This window comes from Chelonoidis abingdonii, chromosome 2 (genome assembly GCF_003597395.2).
Source record: "Chelonoidis abingdonii isolate Lonesome George chromosome 2, CheloAbing_2.0, whole genome shotgun sequence".
Lineage (NCBI taxonomy): Eukaryota > Metazoa > Chordata > Testudines > Testudinidae > Chelonoidis > Chelonoidis abingdonii.
The window spans coordinates 239,649,141-239,669,144 of NC_133770.1; the positions used below are offsets into that span (position 1 = coordinate 239,649,141).

Below are 20,004 nucleotides of genomic sequence, written 5' to 3' on the forward strand. Positions count from 1 at the left end.
GCCTCACTTCCTTCTTTTAAGACAGTGCCCTAGGCCAGAACTCAGAGAACAAAGGGAAGGTGTGCAGGTAATGTGATTATGCAACATACTTGAAGAAATACATCTGAAAATTTTAAATTCACAATCAAAAATGAAGAAAAGTATAACTTGTTTAAAAAATTCATTGTCTCTCAATAGTTTGACTTTTCAAATGTTTATAGCTCTATTATAAAACTTAAGTGTAGAGTACAAAGACAAATGACAAACATGTTACTTTATTACTTTTTGAAGTATATATTCTCAGTGAACTACAAATTTTTAAAGAAGCAGTAAAAACAGAGAAATGTTGTTTTAACATGTATTTAGGAGAATTCTGCTAGGCAAATAATAAAATTAGAGCAAACTGAAAAGAACAATGGAGCTGTTCATTTGCTTCCATATACCCTGTAGTGATATCTGTAAATTATGCATCAGTACTTACTGACAATGTGCCCTGTGGTTTGAAATGCAAGTTCCACTATACTTTCATCTTGATCTGATGCAGCCAAATGAAACACTGAAAATATATTCTTCCAACCTGAGCGAATGTTGGCAGCTTGAGAGTTTACCATCTGTGCTATGCACCGTACAACCATGTCTCGAATGGTAGGAGACCTAAATTATAAACAAAATATTAAATAGTAACTGAAGCTACTGTACTGATTAAAAAAACAGAACTTTTCTAAGGATCAATTTCATTTTACAGAAGCAATTCAGACAAAATAACTGATTCCAAAAGCTGGTGGTTATGTTCCCAAGTGAATCAGTTAACTGCATAATTACCTGTTTCTCTTCATTATGTGTTCAAACGGCCTTAAGAAATCCTTCTGGAATCGGAAATTAGCAAGTTCTCCTTTTTCTAAGAATTTCATTGATAATTGCCTTAAGGAATCTACTGCAAAAATAGCTACATCTTCATTAGGATTGCAGCCAACCTAGTAGTGTAGAAGTAGAAAACACACATTCGCATTAAAACTGCATTTTAAGAAATGAGTCTGAATTGTCTTTACATTTGAAGATGGAAACGGAAGAGCAGAAATCACAAATTCAGAAGTGAAACTTAAGATACAAAGTTAAAAATACAAAATAAAAAAAAATTATTAATTCAATCAATTCCTACCAGCAGCATGGCTCAGTACTTAACCAAATACGTTTCTCACTTCCTAACCTATTCAACCTGTATTTTGAAGAACACATCCCAACTTTTAGAGCTCTCTAAAGATAAACAAATGAGCTCATTAGAGCTACTTCACTGGTCAAAATGATAATACAGCAGACCCTTGCTAGAACGTGCGTCTATATAGTGCAAATTTGCTTATAGTGCGGGACCGCGCATGGATCCCAAATTTAAATTACCTTCCTTGGAATCCATGGTAACGCAGTCCCCGCGTTAACGCGGGACCGCGCATGGATCCAAAACCCCATGTTCTAGCGAAGGTCCTGTGTATTAAAAAACACAGACGACAAATAAGACATTTAATCTAGAACGACAGATTAACCCAACACTGCAAACAGCCAAAGCTTAGTTAAGAAACACAAAACACTTTTTACAACACCCAATGACCGCATATTACCACCTACAGCAGCCATTTTTAGATCTATACCATGATTAGGGCCTTACCAAAGTCACTGTCCATTTTGGTCAATTTCAGAGTCACAGGATTTTAAAAATGGTAAATTTCATGATTTCAGTTATTTAAATCTGAAATGTCACGGTGTTGTAATCGTAGGTGTTCTGACCCAAAAAGGACTTGGGGGGTTATTGGGGGGGGGTGGGTCGCAAGCATTTTGTAAGGGCGGTTGCGGTACTGCTACCCTTACTTCTGTGCTGCTGCTGGCAGTGGCGCTGCCTTCAGAGTGGGCAGTTGGAGAGCAGCAGCTGCTGGCCAAGCTCTGAAAGCAGAGTCGCCATCAGCAGCAGCGCAGAAGTAAGGATGGCATGGCATGGTATGGTATTGCCACCCTTACTTCTAGGCTGATGCATGCAGAGCTGGGTCCTCAGTCAGCAGCTGCCACTCTTTTTGCCACCCAGTTCTGAAGGCAGCAGCGCAGAAGTAAGGCTGGCAATACCATATCATGCCATCTTTACTTCTGCACTAGTGCTGACGGTGGCTCTCCGTCTTCAGAGCTGGTATGGTATGGTTTTGCCACCCCTACTTCTGTGCTTCGGCTGGCAGAGCGCTGCCTTCAGAGCTGGGTGCTCAGCCAATAGATGCCACTCTCCGTCGCCCAGCTCTGAAGGCAGCGCAAAAGTAAGGGTAGCAATACCACAACCTTCCTAAAATAACCTCGTGACCCACCTGCAACTCCCTTTTGGGTCAGGACCTCCAATTTGACAAAGATGATCTCCTCCATGAAATTTATTAAGTAGAGGGTAAAAGCACACAAAGGCCAGATTTCACAGGGAAACACCAGTTTTCATGGTCCATGATGCATTTTTCATGGCCATGGATTTGGTAGGGCCCTAACCATGATTAACAAGTTGGCCAATTTATGCCACTGCCTTTGCATTTAATACAGAATATATCAGCCTTCTGAACAGAGAATAATTAGACAGTTCAAATATGGGTTCAACAGAACAATATAGATAGCTTTAGCCCTTCTACCGTAGATTTTGTATTCTTTTTCCTTTTCTTCTTTAATGTTCTATTTCTAGCTATACTAAAGGACAGTCAGTTAGAATTGAATTTAGGTGTAAAATTTTTCAAATTTAGTTTTGGAAGGTTTTAAATAGATAGGAATCATTTTCTGATTGCGTGAGCAATTCAAATAGTGTAAGGATTAGCAAACATACCTTATTAAAATGATCTCCAATCACTTCCCAGATTCTAGACCACTGTAGTCTTATCCGACCCATGTTATAGTAAGAAATCTCTACTATCTTCTGCAGACTAAACATTCGAGGATGGGTAGCAGACAGCAGTTCATCCACAGATACGGCACAAAGCCAACGGACAAAATCCACTATTAAACAATCAAAATTCATTTAGTATTCTTTCCAAGCTTTATCAGAAGGCTACTTTGTAGATTAAGATAAAAAGTGGTAAAACTTACCAATAGCATTTCCATCCAGCCTTGTAGATCCTGTAAATATTCTGAAAAATTCACAATTTATAAAACTTCATTATTTTAAAAAGGGGCTTCTTTTACAAAAAATAGTTTATACCACAACTATTTTGCTGCTCTGCTATTGCCCAAACAGATTTCTGGCTATGAAAAAATCTAACTGCCTTAAATAAAGCATTTAAGACTTGACAGGTAAATTCTCAAAATCTCACCAAAAATGTGAATCATGATTTATTATACTTAGTAAGATTTTAGAACTGCTGTCCCTCAGCAAACTTCAAGAGAAGGTAAAGTATACCAAGAAACACAGCATTTTAAACATATAAATCAGAAAGTACTTTTCATTATGCCAGAAAGATTTGGGTCAATATTCAACATTTACAAATGACACCACATGATATAAAGTTGACCAAAGTATTTGGTCACAGTAAATACCCACAACTGACATCAGTCTTGTGTATTATGCCTAAATCCTAGACATTCGTGCATTCCTTCAAAGGAATACCACTTTGAAATACAGCTATCAATTTTGAAAACTATTTAGAACTGGGGGCCTCAGACTTCTCCATATAAAATAGCAAGATTTTTATGAAAGGTTCCTGTCTGATGCAGTTTTGAAAATAAAAACCAACATACTCCTGTAAGATTCCACTTTACTTTCAGGGAAAATCTAGAATGGTAATAAATATCAAAGACAGCATTCTTATAGATGAGTACTAGTCAGGGGGGAAATAGAAGGATGCAGTAATTGGGTAGAGAAGCAAAAGTGTTTAGTGTCAGTAGTTCTCTCTCTCTTTTTCTCCATAAAGGAGACAAAAATCTATACATTTTAACTGAAGTATTTATTCTTAAATTTATATAGAAAATCAAGATGGATCACACTTTATACAGCAGCAGCAGCTTCATTTACACCCCCTCAGTTTTGCCCCTGCAGTTATTACTAACTATCTGTAAACAGTTCCTGTTTCTCTTTTCCCAACCTTCCTTCTACCTTCTGCTATGATGAGCAACTCCTACTGTGCAATAACACAAAAACAAAATAAAACAAAAACAAGCACTTTGTGACATTGCAATATGGTGATGCAGATACAGAATTTTTGTAATTACTGGGAAGCCAAATAACCTACTTATTTTTTCTATCACTAATTGAATCTACTGTATTCCCATACTGTGAAAAGTTCATGAGGTATCCAGCTGGAAGGAAGTTAAATACTGTACCTGTCTACAGCAACAACAACACTTTGGGAACTAGTTTCTCCAATGGATTCCTGAATACTCGCTATCTGCTTCCAGTCCACATTTCCTCCAACTATAGGGAACAATCAAAAAAAGAAAAGGGAGGGGAGAGGAGGACAGAGAGGAAAGTATTTATGTCAGTATCAAAATAATTGAATATATTTGTATTTACGATGAAGGCAAGTAGACCAATTTTTTCCTTACCTGTTAAACTGGTCATCTCATTGAGTTGGGGTTGCTCCCCCAAACTTGCTTCAAGAGAATCCTCTCTCCAGATTCCATTTCTGTTGGAACCAAAACTCCCAGAAAATACTTCCAAAAAATGCAAATAGGAAGAGTCCTATCGGATTTTCAAGTTAGCTCTTCTGGTTTTTGCATCTTTGGAAGCATTTTCTGGAAGTTTTGGTGTTGAAACTGGATAATTAGTAATAGCGTCTGGTGCCTGGAGAGAGAATTTGCATATTCTGCCAGGAGCAAGTGAACAGAGCTATCAGGATTGGCGAAGGGCTACTCCATGCAAATGAGGAAAAACTAATCTCAGAGAGCAATGTCCCTAACACCATAAAATACAAAGAAAAACAACTAGAAATAAATGAAAATACTTATTATGAGAGCTAGAAACTGTGGCCAAGATTTTTTAAAAATCAGCCCCTAAATTAAGGCTCCTAAATCCACATTTCGGGAACTTTCTGAAAATCCTGGTCAAAACCAATAAAAACCAGAAACAGTGAATTAATATTGCCATGGTGTCTTATTAAGGACATGACTCTTAGGCACTGCAACACACAGAGAGTGTTGAATTGTTCTAAAACAATCTATTAGGAAAAGGAGCAGAGTAGAGTCAGAGTTCAAGGCCAGAAGGGATCTCATCATATCATATAGTCTGACCTCCTGTATATCACAGGCCACCCAGCATCCCCTACACTAAACCCAACAACTCAAACTAGACAAAATATTACAGCCCACAGCAGACTAAACTGTTATGGGCAACACGTGGAGAACAAGAGGGACTGAACTGCACCAGCACCCACAGTAGAGTATTCAATGAAAGCCAATTTTTTCCAATTTTAGAATCTGGCAAACAGAAAATTATTGTTTTTTTCTTAAGTCTCCCAAAAATTTTTCACTCAGGGGTTTCCCCTCTATGACAAGAAAGTAGAGTCAATTCAATTGTTATAGCTTACCTACTTGGTTCCTCACTCTTCCAAAACTGAACAAGAAGTTGTAGCAAATTCTTATGTGAATATTAATTGTTAATTTTCTATTTTTTTAAAAATATGTACATCACCCTCACTAGCTTGCAGAAACTAAGTGATTTATTTGTATTAGTGAAATTGATGTAGGTCCAGATTGAGAGAGGCCATAATGAGAGAAAGAAAATAACCAAGCAATGTTTTCCATTCTTTCCAAAACAGTCTCCCCTCAATCTGTCACAGAGGAAGGAGTAAAAACAATAAACAGATGAAGTGATGGAGGAAAAACAAAAGTAGTGAGAAAATAATATGGAAAATAAGAATTGCAAGTTTTGCTTAGGAAAAAACAGAGTTTATTTTGAGACCATCTAATTTCTTTAGGGTTTATTTTCCTCTGACAGGATGTGTCTGCTGTGGTAATTGTGACGAGGTAGATATTCAAGACCAGGTGGCTGCTTTACAAAATTCCTTCAGCTGAGGCTCTAGCTGTGCGTATAGTATGCTTTTCAACAGTGGTTTAAAAGCAAGTACACCAGCTTCTGCAATGCAATACTCGATCCAGTTAGAGAGAAAGAGAATTTAGAAGTTTTGGCTTCTAATAATTTTGGATGAAAAGTTTAAGTGACAATGGGACTAACCAACTCAGGGATTCAAAAGAGAGTAGAGAAGGCTTTAAAAATAAACACGTTTACGTCCTATGGTGGAGAAAGTTTTGGATGGTGGCTTGACTTATTTTGCTGACTCCCAGAGTCTTAAAATGTGGGGGAGCAATACCAGGGAAAATCTCTACAATAAATTTGGAACCTCCGATGTTAAGGATGTGAATCTCTAAAGAGCATATACTGGGAGATATACATACTTTAATGATACAAAAGAACTATAGGACTGGAATTCTAAAAATCTTTGAATCAGGTCACTGGCCATGTCCAGTGAATCAACTTAAGTATTTTCTCCAGATTACAGAGTAGCCTTTCAGGGTAGTCAGTTCTCTGGATGTTGCAAGTGTTTCAGCCACTTTGAGAACTTGATCTGGTCAGAACTTTCTGTTTCAACATGGAGGCTCTCAGGTTTGATTAGCTTGGATTTGGGTGTTATAGAAGTCTCTTAGTGAGGAGATGCAACCTGTTAAGAAGCTCTGGATGAAGAAGCAGGTGCATCTGTCAGGTCAGAGAACCCTGTCCTCCTCTGGCACTTTGTTTTTAATATGGAACTAGTGGCATAAATTGTAGGTGGAAGAGAGTATGGAATGTAGTTCCATGAACGAGGCATAGCATCAATTCCAAAAGTTATAAGGTCTCTTTTCCAACAGAAGTGCAGTCTCACCTTCGCAGTTCAACTTGATAGAAAGAGCTTACCTTCTGGGAGTCTCAATGTGCCTGTTAACTTTGTCTGCACAACCCCTTCGTTTGATTTATTGCTTACCTGCTGAGCCAGTCACCTTCCCATTATATATGTCTTTGTGAATACAAATTAAAAGGACAGAGCCTGTTTGACCCAGGTGAAGGATATGCAGTGCCTCCCTGTAAAGGGACAAGCTTCCCATTCCTGTTTATTAATGTACAGTATGTTACTGTTGCATCATCTGACATAATCTGGACATGGATTTAAGGGAGGCTTTCTTGGAAAGGCTACCTGGGCTAATCTGGTAGCACTTCATTCTGGCAGATGGATGTTCCTTTTCAAATCCATGCCACACATTAAGTGACCCAAACATAATGCCTGAATTGATTACTTTACTGCCTGGTAGGATGCAGGTGTGGAAATCATACGTAACCGTTGCCCTTTGATTCCACTAATGGAGATATGAGAGTACAGATTGCGGAAACACAATTCTCTGTGTCTGCAGACAGAATCACTGCATGTGCCACTATGATCAGAGTGTGACTGCAATACAAGAGACTATGATCTTTGGTGTTATAGTAAGAAAAGGATTAATGAGAGGTTGGCCCTTTAAATCTAATATCTAAGTACTCCTGTTCTTTTTGTGGCTACAGACTAACACAGCTGCTACTCTGAAACCTAATATAAAATGTAGCTTTTGAACTGATCTTCTGTGGAAAAAAATTATGGCCTATAGTGAACCTGTCTGTATTCATGCAGAACTAGGAGAGTGAAAACCTGCCCCTCAGAAGAAAAAGTGATTATGGCTCTACTGTATATTCTTCATAGTAAGGAAATGATCAGGAAGAGCCTGGGCTGTTCTAGACCTCAAGAAGCTGAACAGGTCCATGCAAAAAGAAATGTATTCAGAGCAGAACTCTTCTCAATCAGGAGGCCTTTTCACAGACAGAAAACCCAGGAGGTGATCTGTTTACTCCATTTGATCTGGACTGCCATGATGGGAAAAGAGGAATATGAAGAGAAAGCTCAGTGGATGATCCCACTTGATAAACAAAGCACCAGAAATTTGCCACCTTTCTCCCCCCAAAGGGCAGAGGGAAAGAGAGAGAGAGAAAAAAAGGTTTTGCCTACTGTTGCCCCAAAATACGTGTTACAAATCAGGACACTAATGGATAGGGCAGGAACACTTAACTGCCATTCTGTTTGCACAGCAAGATACAGAGATTCTGTCACAAGAGGAAAAGGGGTATTTGCCTCTGGAGTTTGCCTCTGGTATTTGCAAGAATGAGGTTCAGTTCAAAACGTGTTGGGCTGGAGGGAAGAGGTCAGCCTACAGAAAAATTCTTTAGTTGATTCTTGTCAGAATCACCTGCCTTGGGAATGTTCTCCTTTCATAAAGGAAGTGTTGAGGGAAAAAACAGAACTGTTAAACCTCTAGGATTTATTAATAAAAAACACCACACATGTCCATACATGGATACTGTGGTGCAATTCTTAATTTTAGACTTTTTTGTGGGTTACCATAATTCTCACCTAGAAGGGAGAAACTTTTCTTAGAGGACAAACACATTACTCCAACTTGCGAATTCATTCTGCACTCATCCACAGATAAGGGAGACAAAGTCTCTATCTTATTTCTGAGTTCTCCTGCATGGGATTAAGAGGATTTAGAACTCCCAACTTTTCTCCAAGGATATGGCAGAGTATTTTCAGTTTCTGTTTACTTTTAAACTTCTTTTCCTAAATCTAAATCTTTTATCACTTATTCCACTGGGGAGGCTGATGGAGGTCATCCGTCGCCCCCGTCCTCCCACCCATGCAGCTGGTGCCGCGGGCTCCCTCCCTCCCCCGCCTAAAATTCAATCAGGGATATTTATGGTATAAGTCATGGACAGGTCATAGGCCGTGAGTTTTTGTTTCTTGCCCATGACCTGTCCATGACTTTTACTAAAATACCCATGATTAAATAGTAGCCTTAGACATGAGTATTTTTCCCTTGAAAAAAACTATGCCTGTATAGATGTGCATACATACTTGGATATTTAACAGGAAGAATACTGCTGGAAAGCAGTAATGTCAGAAGGGACCTTGAGTGACTCTGGGAAGCAAATTAAAATGCAAGTTTGCAGCCTAAGAGAATAAAACCAGAATAAAGGTAAATTGATTTGGACTTGCATGCTTCAAGAGAGAACTATCCTGGGCAGTGAAGCTGTAAACTCTCTTTTACAGGGACTAGAATACTGTGTGCCTCAACAATAGCAAAACCTGTAGCAGTGTGGGGAGAGTGGATGGAGGCAGGTCACAAAGGGAGCCAGGGAAAAGGATTGGCTGAGGAGTCAGGGCTGATATTGGGCTATGGAATAGACTGGGACGACAGCCCTCAGACCCCTGGCTGGGGAGCAATACCAGGCAGCTAGTAACAGAATGATAACTGCTCCAGGAAACGTGTTGCATGACAGAGAAATCTTTAGCCAAGACTCAAGCTTTCACCAGACAGTGTGGAAAGCTGTTCTCATGAAGCAAGAGGGAGTCTGGCATCATATTAAAATCAAATTTAGAAAAATCAAACGTTTCTGTTTAATGGTGTGCCTGGGTACTTGAGAAATAAAACTGGGCATTGTAGGGAGTGCCTGAATTGTATCTACAACCTTCATATGTTTCCATGGATTTACTGTTGTGTTACTCCCCACTCTCAAACAGATTTCTTGAACTACAACCTTAATTTTAATTTAGATTTTTTTGTACATTTGTTTGGCTTTATTTATTTATTTTTGGTGTTATGGAATGGGTGTGAATTCAAGAAAGTTTTATTTTCAGTTACATAAAATGTTCCAACTTGTTGGTTTTAATGGGTTTATTTATCTAACATTGAAGATGGCACATCTTTTAAAAAATAACAAGTTTCTGTCTAATTAATCAGAAATATAACATCCACTTTTTATCATAATGTAATAATAAAGAATCTTACTGATGGAATGAAGTTTGGCTCTCAAAACTTTTTCTATAACAAAGTAGCCACTTAAGTAGGTAACATATTAAGATAAACAATTTGAATCAAGTGTTAAACTAATCATTTAAATCACTGTAATTTAAACCAATCCACCCTGCATATTTCTCACAAAAAAGTCCACAGGGTGTATCAATCAATCCACATTCATAAATCTACATCCCAATTTTATTTGTATGCAAGTTTCGCAAAACAGACATATTTGGTACAGCGAATTAGCAATATTGCTCAATCTAGCAACACAATACCTTTAGTATGAAGTACTTATGTGATCAGCTACGTTTTAATTTCCTCTAAGAAAGTACTATAATATTAATAATATTGCAATGAAGCCATTTTATGCCATTCCCCACCCTGTATCCCCCACAAAGTGACAATACATAGATAAAAAGTATTCTTAAACATATTTAATTTGGGAGTAAATATCTCAATCACAGTCCTGCATTTGTATAGCAACAGAAGAAATATTTTAAATAAATAAGGATTAAAATGACTTTTTTCCATAATTATGCCTCACTTCAATAAAATATCTCTGGCAACCGCAAGTTGAGAACCAAATTTATTCAAATATTATACGTCCATACGAAGCTGGATAACTAAACTACTTAGAGCATTCATATTACTCACCTAATCCCAGGCCCACAAATTCATCGGGTGCCTGATCCTTCGTTCCAGTAAAAGAACCTTCCCTGCCTCTCACTGTCCCAGAGATGTAACGTGGTTTTACTCCAGTTCCTATTAATTGTGCCAGCTCAAGTTGACTAATACATTTCAGAATCTAAATTAACACAAAACAGAAACTATTTAACAGCGAGAAGTGGATTTTAAAAATATTTAATATCCCCATTCACTTTTATAAAATTCTTTATGAACGGGCAGATTTCAGGGTTTTAAAAAATAAAATTCTCATTTACACACATACATTTTACACATCCAGACTATATGTGTACCACAGAATATGGCAAAAATTAACAATAATCTTTTAAAAATACAGTTACTATCACTTCACTTTATGAACCCAATCCTGCAACTTTATTCATGTAAGGGCTGTAGAACTGGGTCCAAAATATGCAAGTCTGTGAAGATACAAAATAAAATTAAAAACATCATATACATGTGTACATATAAACATCCACTCTATATACATACATACATAGCACATACATACTCAAAACCCATTGTACTCCTGAGGGAATTGTGTGCCAGGACATGGACTTGGCAGTGATACTGCACCCAACCCTGATACAGCGCAAGGGCTTGACCTTCCCCAGAAACAGCCTGGGGCCCTGGCATAGTAGGTGTGGGCAGGCAGGCTCAGCCCAGCAGGATCCAAGTGTGGAGGAGCTTAGAGTGGGGGGATCCAGATGTGGGGTGAGAGCGTTCTTTGTGGGACAGTCTGGGTGCAGGTGGGTCTGGGGGAGAATCTGGATATACAGGGGCTTGTTGGCGGGGAGGAGGGAGGTGAGGGGGGAGTTCTGGTTGCAAAGGCAAAGGGACTCTGTAGATGGGGTCCAGGTGAAGGTGGCTGGGGCTCAGCTGGGGGGTCTGAGTATTGGGGGCTCAGGAGGGGGTCTGGGTGCCGATGGAGTGGGGCTTTGTGGGGTGGGGCTCCAGGTGAGGGGGGCTTCTAGAAATGATCTCCATGGGGGGTGAGACTCATTGGGAGGGAGGATCCATTGTGGTTGGCTCAGCAGGGGGTAGGTCTGGGTCCAGGAATGAGGGTTCGGATGCAGGGGGTGGGTCTGGGCCCAGGAATGGGGGTTCAGATGCAGGGGGTGGTCTGGAAGCAGAAGGGATACAGGTGTGTGTGTGTGGGAGGGATCAGCGCGGTGCGGTCTCGGTGCAAGGATGGGGGTCCAGATGCAGATGTGTACGGCTCAACCAGGATTCTGGGGTCAGGGGAGAGGGAAGACTCAATGGAGTTGTGTGTCTGGGTGTGGGAGCATCTAGATGCATGGGGGTTGGGTGGACAAGGGAGCTGCTTTCCACTGCGGCTAAGGAGTGATGGGGCAGGGTGCAGAGCCAAGAGAGATTTCTGGGGGTGGGTCTGACCCAGTCCTCACCATTCCATGCAGGGGAAATGTGCTCCTCTCCCACCTCCAGCCCAGCCAGACTACCAGCTGCTGAGTGCAGGGAGGTAGGACTTGGTGTGCATGCATGCATCTCCGGGTGCAGGGGGTTGCAGATGAGGCTTGGCACAGTGGAGGTTCAGGTGCAAGGGAGTAAAGCTTGGTGGGGGTCTGGGTATAGATGTATGGAGGTTGAGCAGATGTGGGGGAGGAGGCCTGGGTCACACACCCCTGCCCCCCGCAGTAATTTACCTCTTCACTGGCTGCTACAGGCGACCTAAACAATGCACCTGCACTGCTGGGGAGGGGCATGTGGCTGCTCTTGCAGCTCCCTTTGAATCCCCATCAGAAAGTCATTTTTCTGCAGGGAAGCAAAGAAATCTGTGGAGGACATGAATTCTGCATGTGTACAGTGGCACAAAATTCCCCCAGGAGTAACACTGTATACAAAATCAATGTATTTTCATGTACATACTTTCTTATAGTTAAGAATGAACTACTCTTGTACCTCATGCCATGAATTTCCTAAATAGTTTCCATCTGTATGAGCCACTGTGATGAGTGTTTTTATTGTGTCAATATTCTTCTGTTTCATTTCAGTTATACCAGAACTCACTGTAAGCAAAGTAAATCTTGCTAGTGCTTGGACATAAGCATCTCTTTCAAGCTACAGAGGGAAACAAAAATGAGTTGTTTCTGTTAGTTTACATAACTTGTCAATGTCTAAATCTCTTTTGGTTCCTTTATGTATTATGGAGGCAATCAGACATTAATTTTTATTTTGAAATCGCATCTCTTATAATAATCCCATGCACACATGAAAAGTGTATTAGGAATATAGCATCAGATGTTAGTTCTGTATGCCCACTCTCTTTGAATAATTGTATGCACCACCCATCTATGCAGTAATATGAGCTGTTTGGTTTATACAGCCCATATCCCTAGCTTACCCTCCATTGACATAGATTTCAACCTCAAATAGCTGGTTGCAAGACCTCAATGGCAACTACACTGAAAAGTAGGGAGCCATTACAGTCATGAAATTTAATACTGATTGTTGCTAAACTCATCTGCAAAATCTCTTAGCTTACTGAAACTTAAAAACAGGGGAATTTTCAATGAGAACCTATATGTTACTAAAAAAAATAAGGTAGGTTTCATACAGCTGAATTTCAAAACATTATATTAACTTAAAGCATCCCTCTTTCTCTAATGAGCTGTAAGATAAGGCTCTCCTTGTAAAACTGTAAACCTGGGAAGGTAAGGTGTCAAATGTAGCAGTCTAAAGCATGTCATTTTAGTAATTTCTTCTGAAACCTGATGCTACATTTTGTATTTCAAGTTAACATAAACAAATATTCAAGACATCCCAACAGATGAGATGCACTCACTGTATAAAACTGTAAGGGAAAAAAAGATATGATTCCCCAGCAGCCTCTCCCCAGTTGAAAGATACTATTGCCCATGCCCAAGTGCTGCCTTGCCATGATCTGCTGACAGACCAGAACAAGTCCTCGGAGAGAAGATCCAAGAGATATTTATTAATTGAAGGCAGAGACCTACATTATGCATCTGTGTGTTCAGAAAAAGAACTACTATAAAATGAACTTGCCAGTTCCTGAGCTTTAGAACATCTGAGTGTAGGAGCAACTCTTCCTGGGTAGGTGAGTGACTGACCTACCTTCCATGTGAACAGAGTAGAGCTACAAAGAACAAGAGAAGGGGTTTCTACATGTGTATAACTGATGTGTGTGGATGGCTTATTCATGTAAAGGCCAAAGGCCAGAAACTACATTCTTTGGAAAAGGAAGCTCATTACAACTCCATTTCTCATATGAACTTATGGAAGGAAGGAAGTAACTATGAGGAGATTAGAATTGATCTCACAATGAGTATTTGTGGTTACAGCTCCTGGAAAGAGGGTGTCTTATAAATCTGATTTGGATGATACCGGAGGACATATCTTTTCCCTTTATCTTTTTAATAAAACATGGACCTAGCCTGCAGAATTCCACTTCTGCAAAGTCACGAAACAGATATTAATTACAAAATGCAGTGAGCTGTTTGGGAATTTATAAGGCAGGTTTTTAGATAAAAGTTAAAGAGCAAAAGAGCTGAAACAAAATGTGCTACAAGCAGAACAGACATCCATTTTGTTGGGTACAATCTAGTATCTTTTCTATATTTGTGAAAATCCTCAGATAAGAAGTCAGCAATGGCCAATTGGTAGTAAACAGAAATTCTGTGTGGGCTGCAAGGTTTATAAAAATTCCAGTGTATATGAAGTCTAAGAATTTACTGCTAATTTATTTCACGTAGAAAATACTGGCAGCAGCATCAGACTCTAGTATAGCTAAATGTTCGATAAACCTGTGGGATTACATAATTCAATGGGCCATATTCAATACTGACTGGCATTCTACTTTACTCTGGACTTAGGCAGAGTGAGCACAGTTCAATCAGAGGAACACTCTCCCATGATACCATCAGATGAAGAGGGACTGCTGAACAAAAAGACTCAGCAATCAGAGTCAGATCTCCCATGAAGACAAAAGCAGTAACAGAGGAATTTAAGGCACTCTTCTCATGGCAGATGTTCTCTTTTCCCTCATGAAATGGGAAAGAAAGAGTGATGCCTTCTTCTTACTAACCACCACTACTACAGAGGGGGAGAAAAACAACAAAAGAGCCCACCCATCAACTAAAAAGGATACGTGAGCTGAAATACACAAATTAAGCACAGCCCTTGAGGACTCCAGTCTGGAAAAATCATGGAGCAGGGTTGAAATAACTGGCTCGGTGGATACAGAGAAAGCGGTGGATGTGACATACTTCGACTTTAGCAAAGCTTTTGAAATGGTCTTCCACAGTATTCTTGCCAGCAAGTTAAACAAGTATGGATTGGGTGAATGGACTATAAGGTGAAAAGAAAGCTGGCTAGATCATTGGGCTCAACAGGTAGTGATCAATGGCTCGATATCTAGTTGGCAGCCGGTATCAAGGGGAGTGCCCCAGGGGGGCCGGTTTTGTTCAACATCTTCATTAATGATCTGTATGATGAGATGGATTGCACCCTCAGCATGCTCCGGGATGACACTAAGCTGTGGGGAGAGGTAGATACGCTGGAGGGTAGGGATAGGGTACAGCGTGACCTAGACAAATTGGAGGATTGGGCTAAAAGAAATCTGATAAGGTTCAACAAAGGACAAGTGCAGAGTCCTGCACTTAGGAAAGAAGAATCCCATGCACAGGCTGGGGATCTACTGGCTAAGCGGCCATTCTGCAGAAGACCTGGTGATTACAGTGGATGAGAAGCTGGATGAGAGTTAACAGATGCCAAGAAAGCTAACAGCATATTGGGCTGCATTAGTAGGAGCACTGCCAGCAAATCGAGGGAAGTGATTATTCCCCTTTATGTGGCACTGGTGAGGCCACATCCTGCACCCAGTTTTGGGCTCACCACTTCAGAAAGGATATGGACAAATTGGAGAGAGTCCAGCAGAGGGCAACGAAAATGATTAAGAGGCTGGTGCACATGACTTATGAGGAGAGGCTGAGGGAACTGGGCTTTTTAGTCTGCAGAAAAGAAGAGTGAGAGGGGATTTGATAGCAGCTTTCAACTACCTGAAGTGGGGTTCCAAAGAGGGGGGAGCTAGGGTGCTACTCAGTGGTGGCAGATGACAGAGCAAGGAGCAATGGTCTCAAGTTGCAGTGGGGGAGGTCTAGGTTGGATATTAGGAAAAACTATTTCACTAGGAGGGTCATGAAGCACTGGAATGGGTTAGCTAGAGAGGTGTTTTTTTAAGGCCTTGCTTGACAAAGCCTTGGCTGGGATGATTTAGTTGAGGATTGGTCCTGCTTTGAGAAGGGGGTTGGACTAGATGACCTCCTGAATTCTCTTCCAACCCTGATCTTCTATGATTCTATGATCTGGTATAAGATATGGAGTGAAAGCCCCAAGACAGACTTGTGTTACAGCATCAGATTCACTTCAAAACCACAATAATGAAAAAAACAGATTTTTAAAATGAGATTTTATTGTGCTCAGAGGTGAGGATGCATGGCTCACAGAACTGTGCTGTGCTGTTCAGGAAAAAATCCATAAAATCAGAGAGACCCTTCCAGATATTAATGTTATGATTTTACCATGATGTATAAAATACTGACTGTTCTTAGAAAGTGGTCTTGGGTAACAATCCATCTATAATTCTTCAACAAGACTGACATAACATGAGAACACCAGTAGGAAGGTGGGAGAAAAATTTAGCATGGAACAGACAACATATTTCTCAAACATTCTTATAAGGGAAATTTACCAACCATCCCTACATCCCCAAATAGTCTTGTGTCCAAAATGGGCAATACTTATCAGAATCTTGCACAATAGGAACTTCCTACTCTAAACAAGAGAAATAAGCACAGTATCTTAGAGATCACTGAGCGGTAATTGTTGGCAAGCCATAATTATTTTAATGGCAACCAAGATACAGAACTCTCCAGAACCTGAAGGTAATATCACGGTCCTCACTTAAGAGGGAAAAGAACCAATAAACAATAAATTTTCCTTTGAGATTGAGGATCAATCATCCAGAAAAATAAGCAGAAAGTCCTGAATGACAAGGAGCAACCTACAAAGTCAATGAGATAAATTCCTATGTTTTGACAGTGGCCAATTCCAAGGAGCTGTTCCTCAGTCTATATTGAAAATTCTGACATGCTGCTTTCAGTAAATTATTCATGGACCATTAGTTGCTTTTCACAATTTAAAGACAGTTATGCTGACCAGCGTGCCTTTCATGTTGCCAATACACTTGCTCAAAAGAAAATATGTTACATCACACTGAAGCTGCAGTGTTTTATTCTCTGATGGCAAGACAGATTCATTCACTGCTGCCCATAATACTTTTGAAAGTGGAAGACATTGGCTTCTGCTGAGAGAGACTCCTGCACTCCTATTGCTAGTATGAGAAAGCAATTATTAAACTGCCAAAAAAGTTATAAGAGGGAGATTACTAGTTTCAGTAGGTTATAGTGTAAATGTGTTTAACTTAGGGATCACTTTTTTAATAATTAAAAGTTTATTTTCTATTTTCAGTAGACTCATTTAAAATTGTGGTGTCAAATATAAAAGAATTCAGCCTTCATCCCAACCACCAACATATACTCTCAGATTATGGCAGATCAGTACATTTATTGGCCATTTCCCTATACTGGCAGAATATTATGTTCAACAGCTGAGAGTTTAAAGCCATCAAAAGAAACTGATTCCCAAGTTTAATCAGTATTATCCACAAGAGCCTGTGAGTCTGGAATTCTTGACATCCCATTTTATGCGAGATGCATTAATGCATTATGTTTGGAAAGACATACCCACTGCCACAGAGTTAAAATGATATCCAATTACACAAGTCTCAGAATAGCTAAGGTCTCTCACTAAAGTTGAGCATAATGTTTCCACCAAGGTTCAGTGAACTACAAATTTTCAACTACACAATATATTTGAAAAAGATTCATGTTAAGAAACAGAACCTTTTGTGGCAAGATTTAAGACGAAAATAAAAAAAAGTTTGTTCATCTGAAAACTCGTCTTTGTATTCCTGTATATATGGAAACAAAGTTTTACAAACATCTGAAGTAATTTAGAATTTAAAATAAACTCAATGCACTCAGTTAAAACCAGGTACAGTAATAACTTCAGAACAAGGAAGTCACTGGGTATTGCAGGACTTACATCTTCAGGTAATGATGTAAAGAACTTAGTGAATGTACTACCATTCCATTAACAGCACCTAAATCAAAATATTCTCGTATTATCTTAACATTTAACATTACCTGAATGCTGAAAATGCATGCAATCCTGATTGCACATCGTATGCCTTCCAAACAAAGAGATGCAACCTCTGTATCATCACAGTCTTGTAGACCCACACTGAATGCAGCAAGGAATGGTGTCCATGCCAACTGGAATAATAAAACCACACACCTTACATTAATTTTTAATATTCCATCTCAATAAGAGAAAACTTTATTCCAACAGAAAAAGAAGTATAAACATCACTGTTTCTCGCTGAAAAATAATAAAAAAAACTAAATGCTTAATCCACAACAACTTCGGAGTGGACTTTCTACTAAAAAGAAATGGGAAGCAGAAATAGGGAAAAGAAGTTATAAGGCAAGGAGATGATTTTGGACCAACTGCAGTGTAATACAGACACACAGGTTCTAGGGACAATGCAGTCTTGTCCAAAGCATTTTTTAAATTATAAATGTTTGTTATCTTAGGCAGTGCCAGGGGTTCTAAAAGAGAGAAGCTGTGTGTAAGTTATATATTGTGGATATTGTTTTTATATTATCTAGATAACAGTTCTCCATATGCATATATAATTCTTTGCATAATCAGATACAAATAAATATATTTGTATATAAAGTTCTGACAATAGCCCCAAAACTTAATTGCACAGTGAAAGGTGCAATTCAAATTTGCTGAATGGTGCCATCCTGACACACAATTTCAGAGAATTGCTCCCATATAAAGAGTCAGATTGACAAAAATGTAACTGTAGAGTTCTTGAAAAACTGTTAATGAAAATATTTATCCTAGTGCATGCCTTATTTGTTAGGGGAAGTAAGATAGCTGAGCGGAGCAGCCTATCTATAGCATATTATTATAATGATTTTATATTAGTTAAACAGCATGGCTAACTACTATTTGGCCTTCTTCATATGATGAAAAAACCCTAACTATACAATAATCATCCCTACCAAGGTGCAAGGGGTGGAGATAGAAGGAAAGACAGTTTTTCCCCTCTCCAGGGAAGGGGATCCTGACATTCCTTCAGTGACATAACTTTCAGTACTTCAGTTTGAATTTTGAATGGATAGAAGGGGAGATTAGATTTCTATTACTTTAGCACGTCTTTTTCCTTTTCTTTTCACATTGAGATTTTCCATAATGTTTTTGTGGACAGCAATACTATAAGTCATTAAGAGTGTTTCTAATGGGACACTGTTTGCATACTACAATTTTGCTGTATGGTGTGTTATACATACAGTTAGAGTCACATTATGGTGAATTTCTAGAATTTCTTCAAAACGTACCATTTGCTCATTTAGGATGAAAATCATCCCTTACGAAGCACAAGTCTTATTTTGAGGATTTAAGTGGTTCACAGGCCTTGTGGTGGCACACAAGGTGAATTTCACCTGCACTTATTTTTATCATGATATACAACATCACTAGGTTATAAATTTCACTACTTCATTAACAGGAAAAAATATGCATACAGATTTGAGAATGCTTACAGAACCCAGAAAACCAGGATGGAGTGAGCAAATATTTATTCTTTACTACACTGTAATCACTACTTTGAGATGATAATTACGATTCCAATCACTGGCTCTAAACATTAAGCTGTATTATTGGTTCTTACAATTAGTTAATGACTGGGAATGATAAAAGGATGAATGTCTTGGAACTGAGTCTAGTACACCTCCACCTTGATATAACAAATTTGGATATAACGCAGTAAAGCAGCACTCCGGGGGGGTGGGGGGGGTAGGGGAGGAAGAGAGGTGCACACTCCGGTGGATCAAATCAAGTTCGATATAACACGGTTTCACCTATAATGCAGTAAGATTTTTTGGCTCCTAAAGACAGCCTTATATTGAGGTAGAGGTGTAATTAGAAACTCAAAGAGGAAGAGATATATCCACTGGAAGCTCACATTACAGCTTTGGGTTTTTCTCCATTTAAAAAGAGATGGGCTTTGCAGATATTCTTCTCTCCAAAGTAGAGAGAAAATTTTATAAAAATGGGAAGTTTGTTATTTTACATATGCTATGTGACTGACATCACATTCCTTAACTTAGATGGATCAATTTCAGTTTTTTAAAAAATACTTAGGAAACTCACACATGCATAAATAATGTCTGTCACAGTTCAAGGCAACTGCACCTGTATTCCTACACTGTGGTCCAGCAAGGGCACCAACTCAAGGCTCCTGGCTTCTCAGCCATCACCACTCTTGGACAGAGACCCACATATCCCTCCTGCCAGGCATTTATCCAGGCTGCA

The 20,004-nt window shown here is 39.3% G+C and overlaps 1 protein-coding gene across 6 annotated transcripts in view; it reads right to left on the minus strand.

Moving 5' to 3' along the window:
* The window catches only part of ARFGEF1 (ARF guanine nucleotide exchange factor 1), a 195,764-nt gene that overhangs the window by 30,069 nt on the left and 145,691 nt on the right, over positions 1 to 20,004 (minus strand). For all 6 annotated transcript variants that reach the window (XR_012655356.1, XM_032805003.2, XM_032805004.2 and 3 more), the window contains 8 exons: positions 17,763 to 17,891; positions 12,439 to 12,597; positions 10,489 to 10,639; positions 4,303 to 4,393; positions 3,073 to 3,113; positions 2,813 to 2,982; positions 802 to 953; positions 461 to 633 (listed from right to left, as the gene is read on the minus strand). Coding sequence is in view for 5 of the 6 variants with exons in the window: in XM_032805003.2 (XP_032660894.1) it covers positions 461 to 633; positions 802 to 953; positions 2,813 to 2,982; positions 3,073 to 3,113; positions 4,303 to 4,393; positions 10,489 to 10,639; positions 12,439 to 12,597; positions 17,763 to 17,891 (1,066 nt within the window). In the remaining variant the exon portion in view is untranslated. The remainder of the gene's footprint in view (positions 1 to 460; positions 634 to 801; positions 954 to 2,812; positions 2,983 to 3,072; positions 3,114 to 4,302; positions 4,394 to 10,488; positions 10,640 to 12,438; positions 12,598 to 17,762; positions 17,892 to 20,004) is intronic.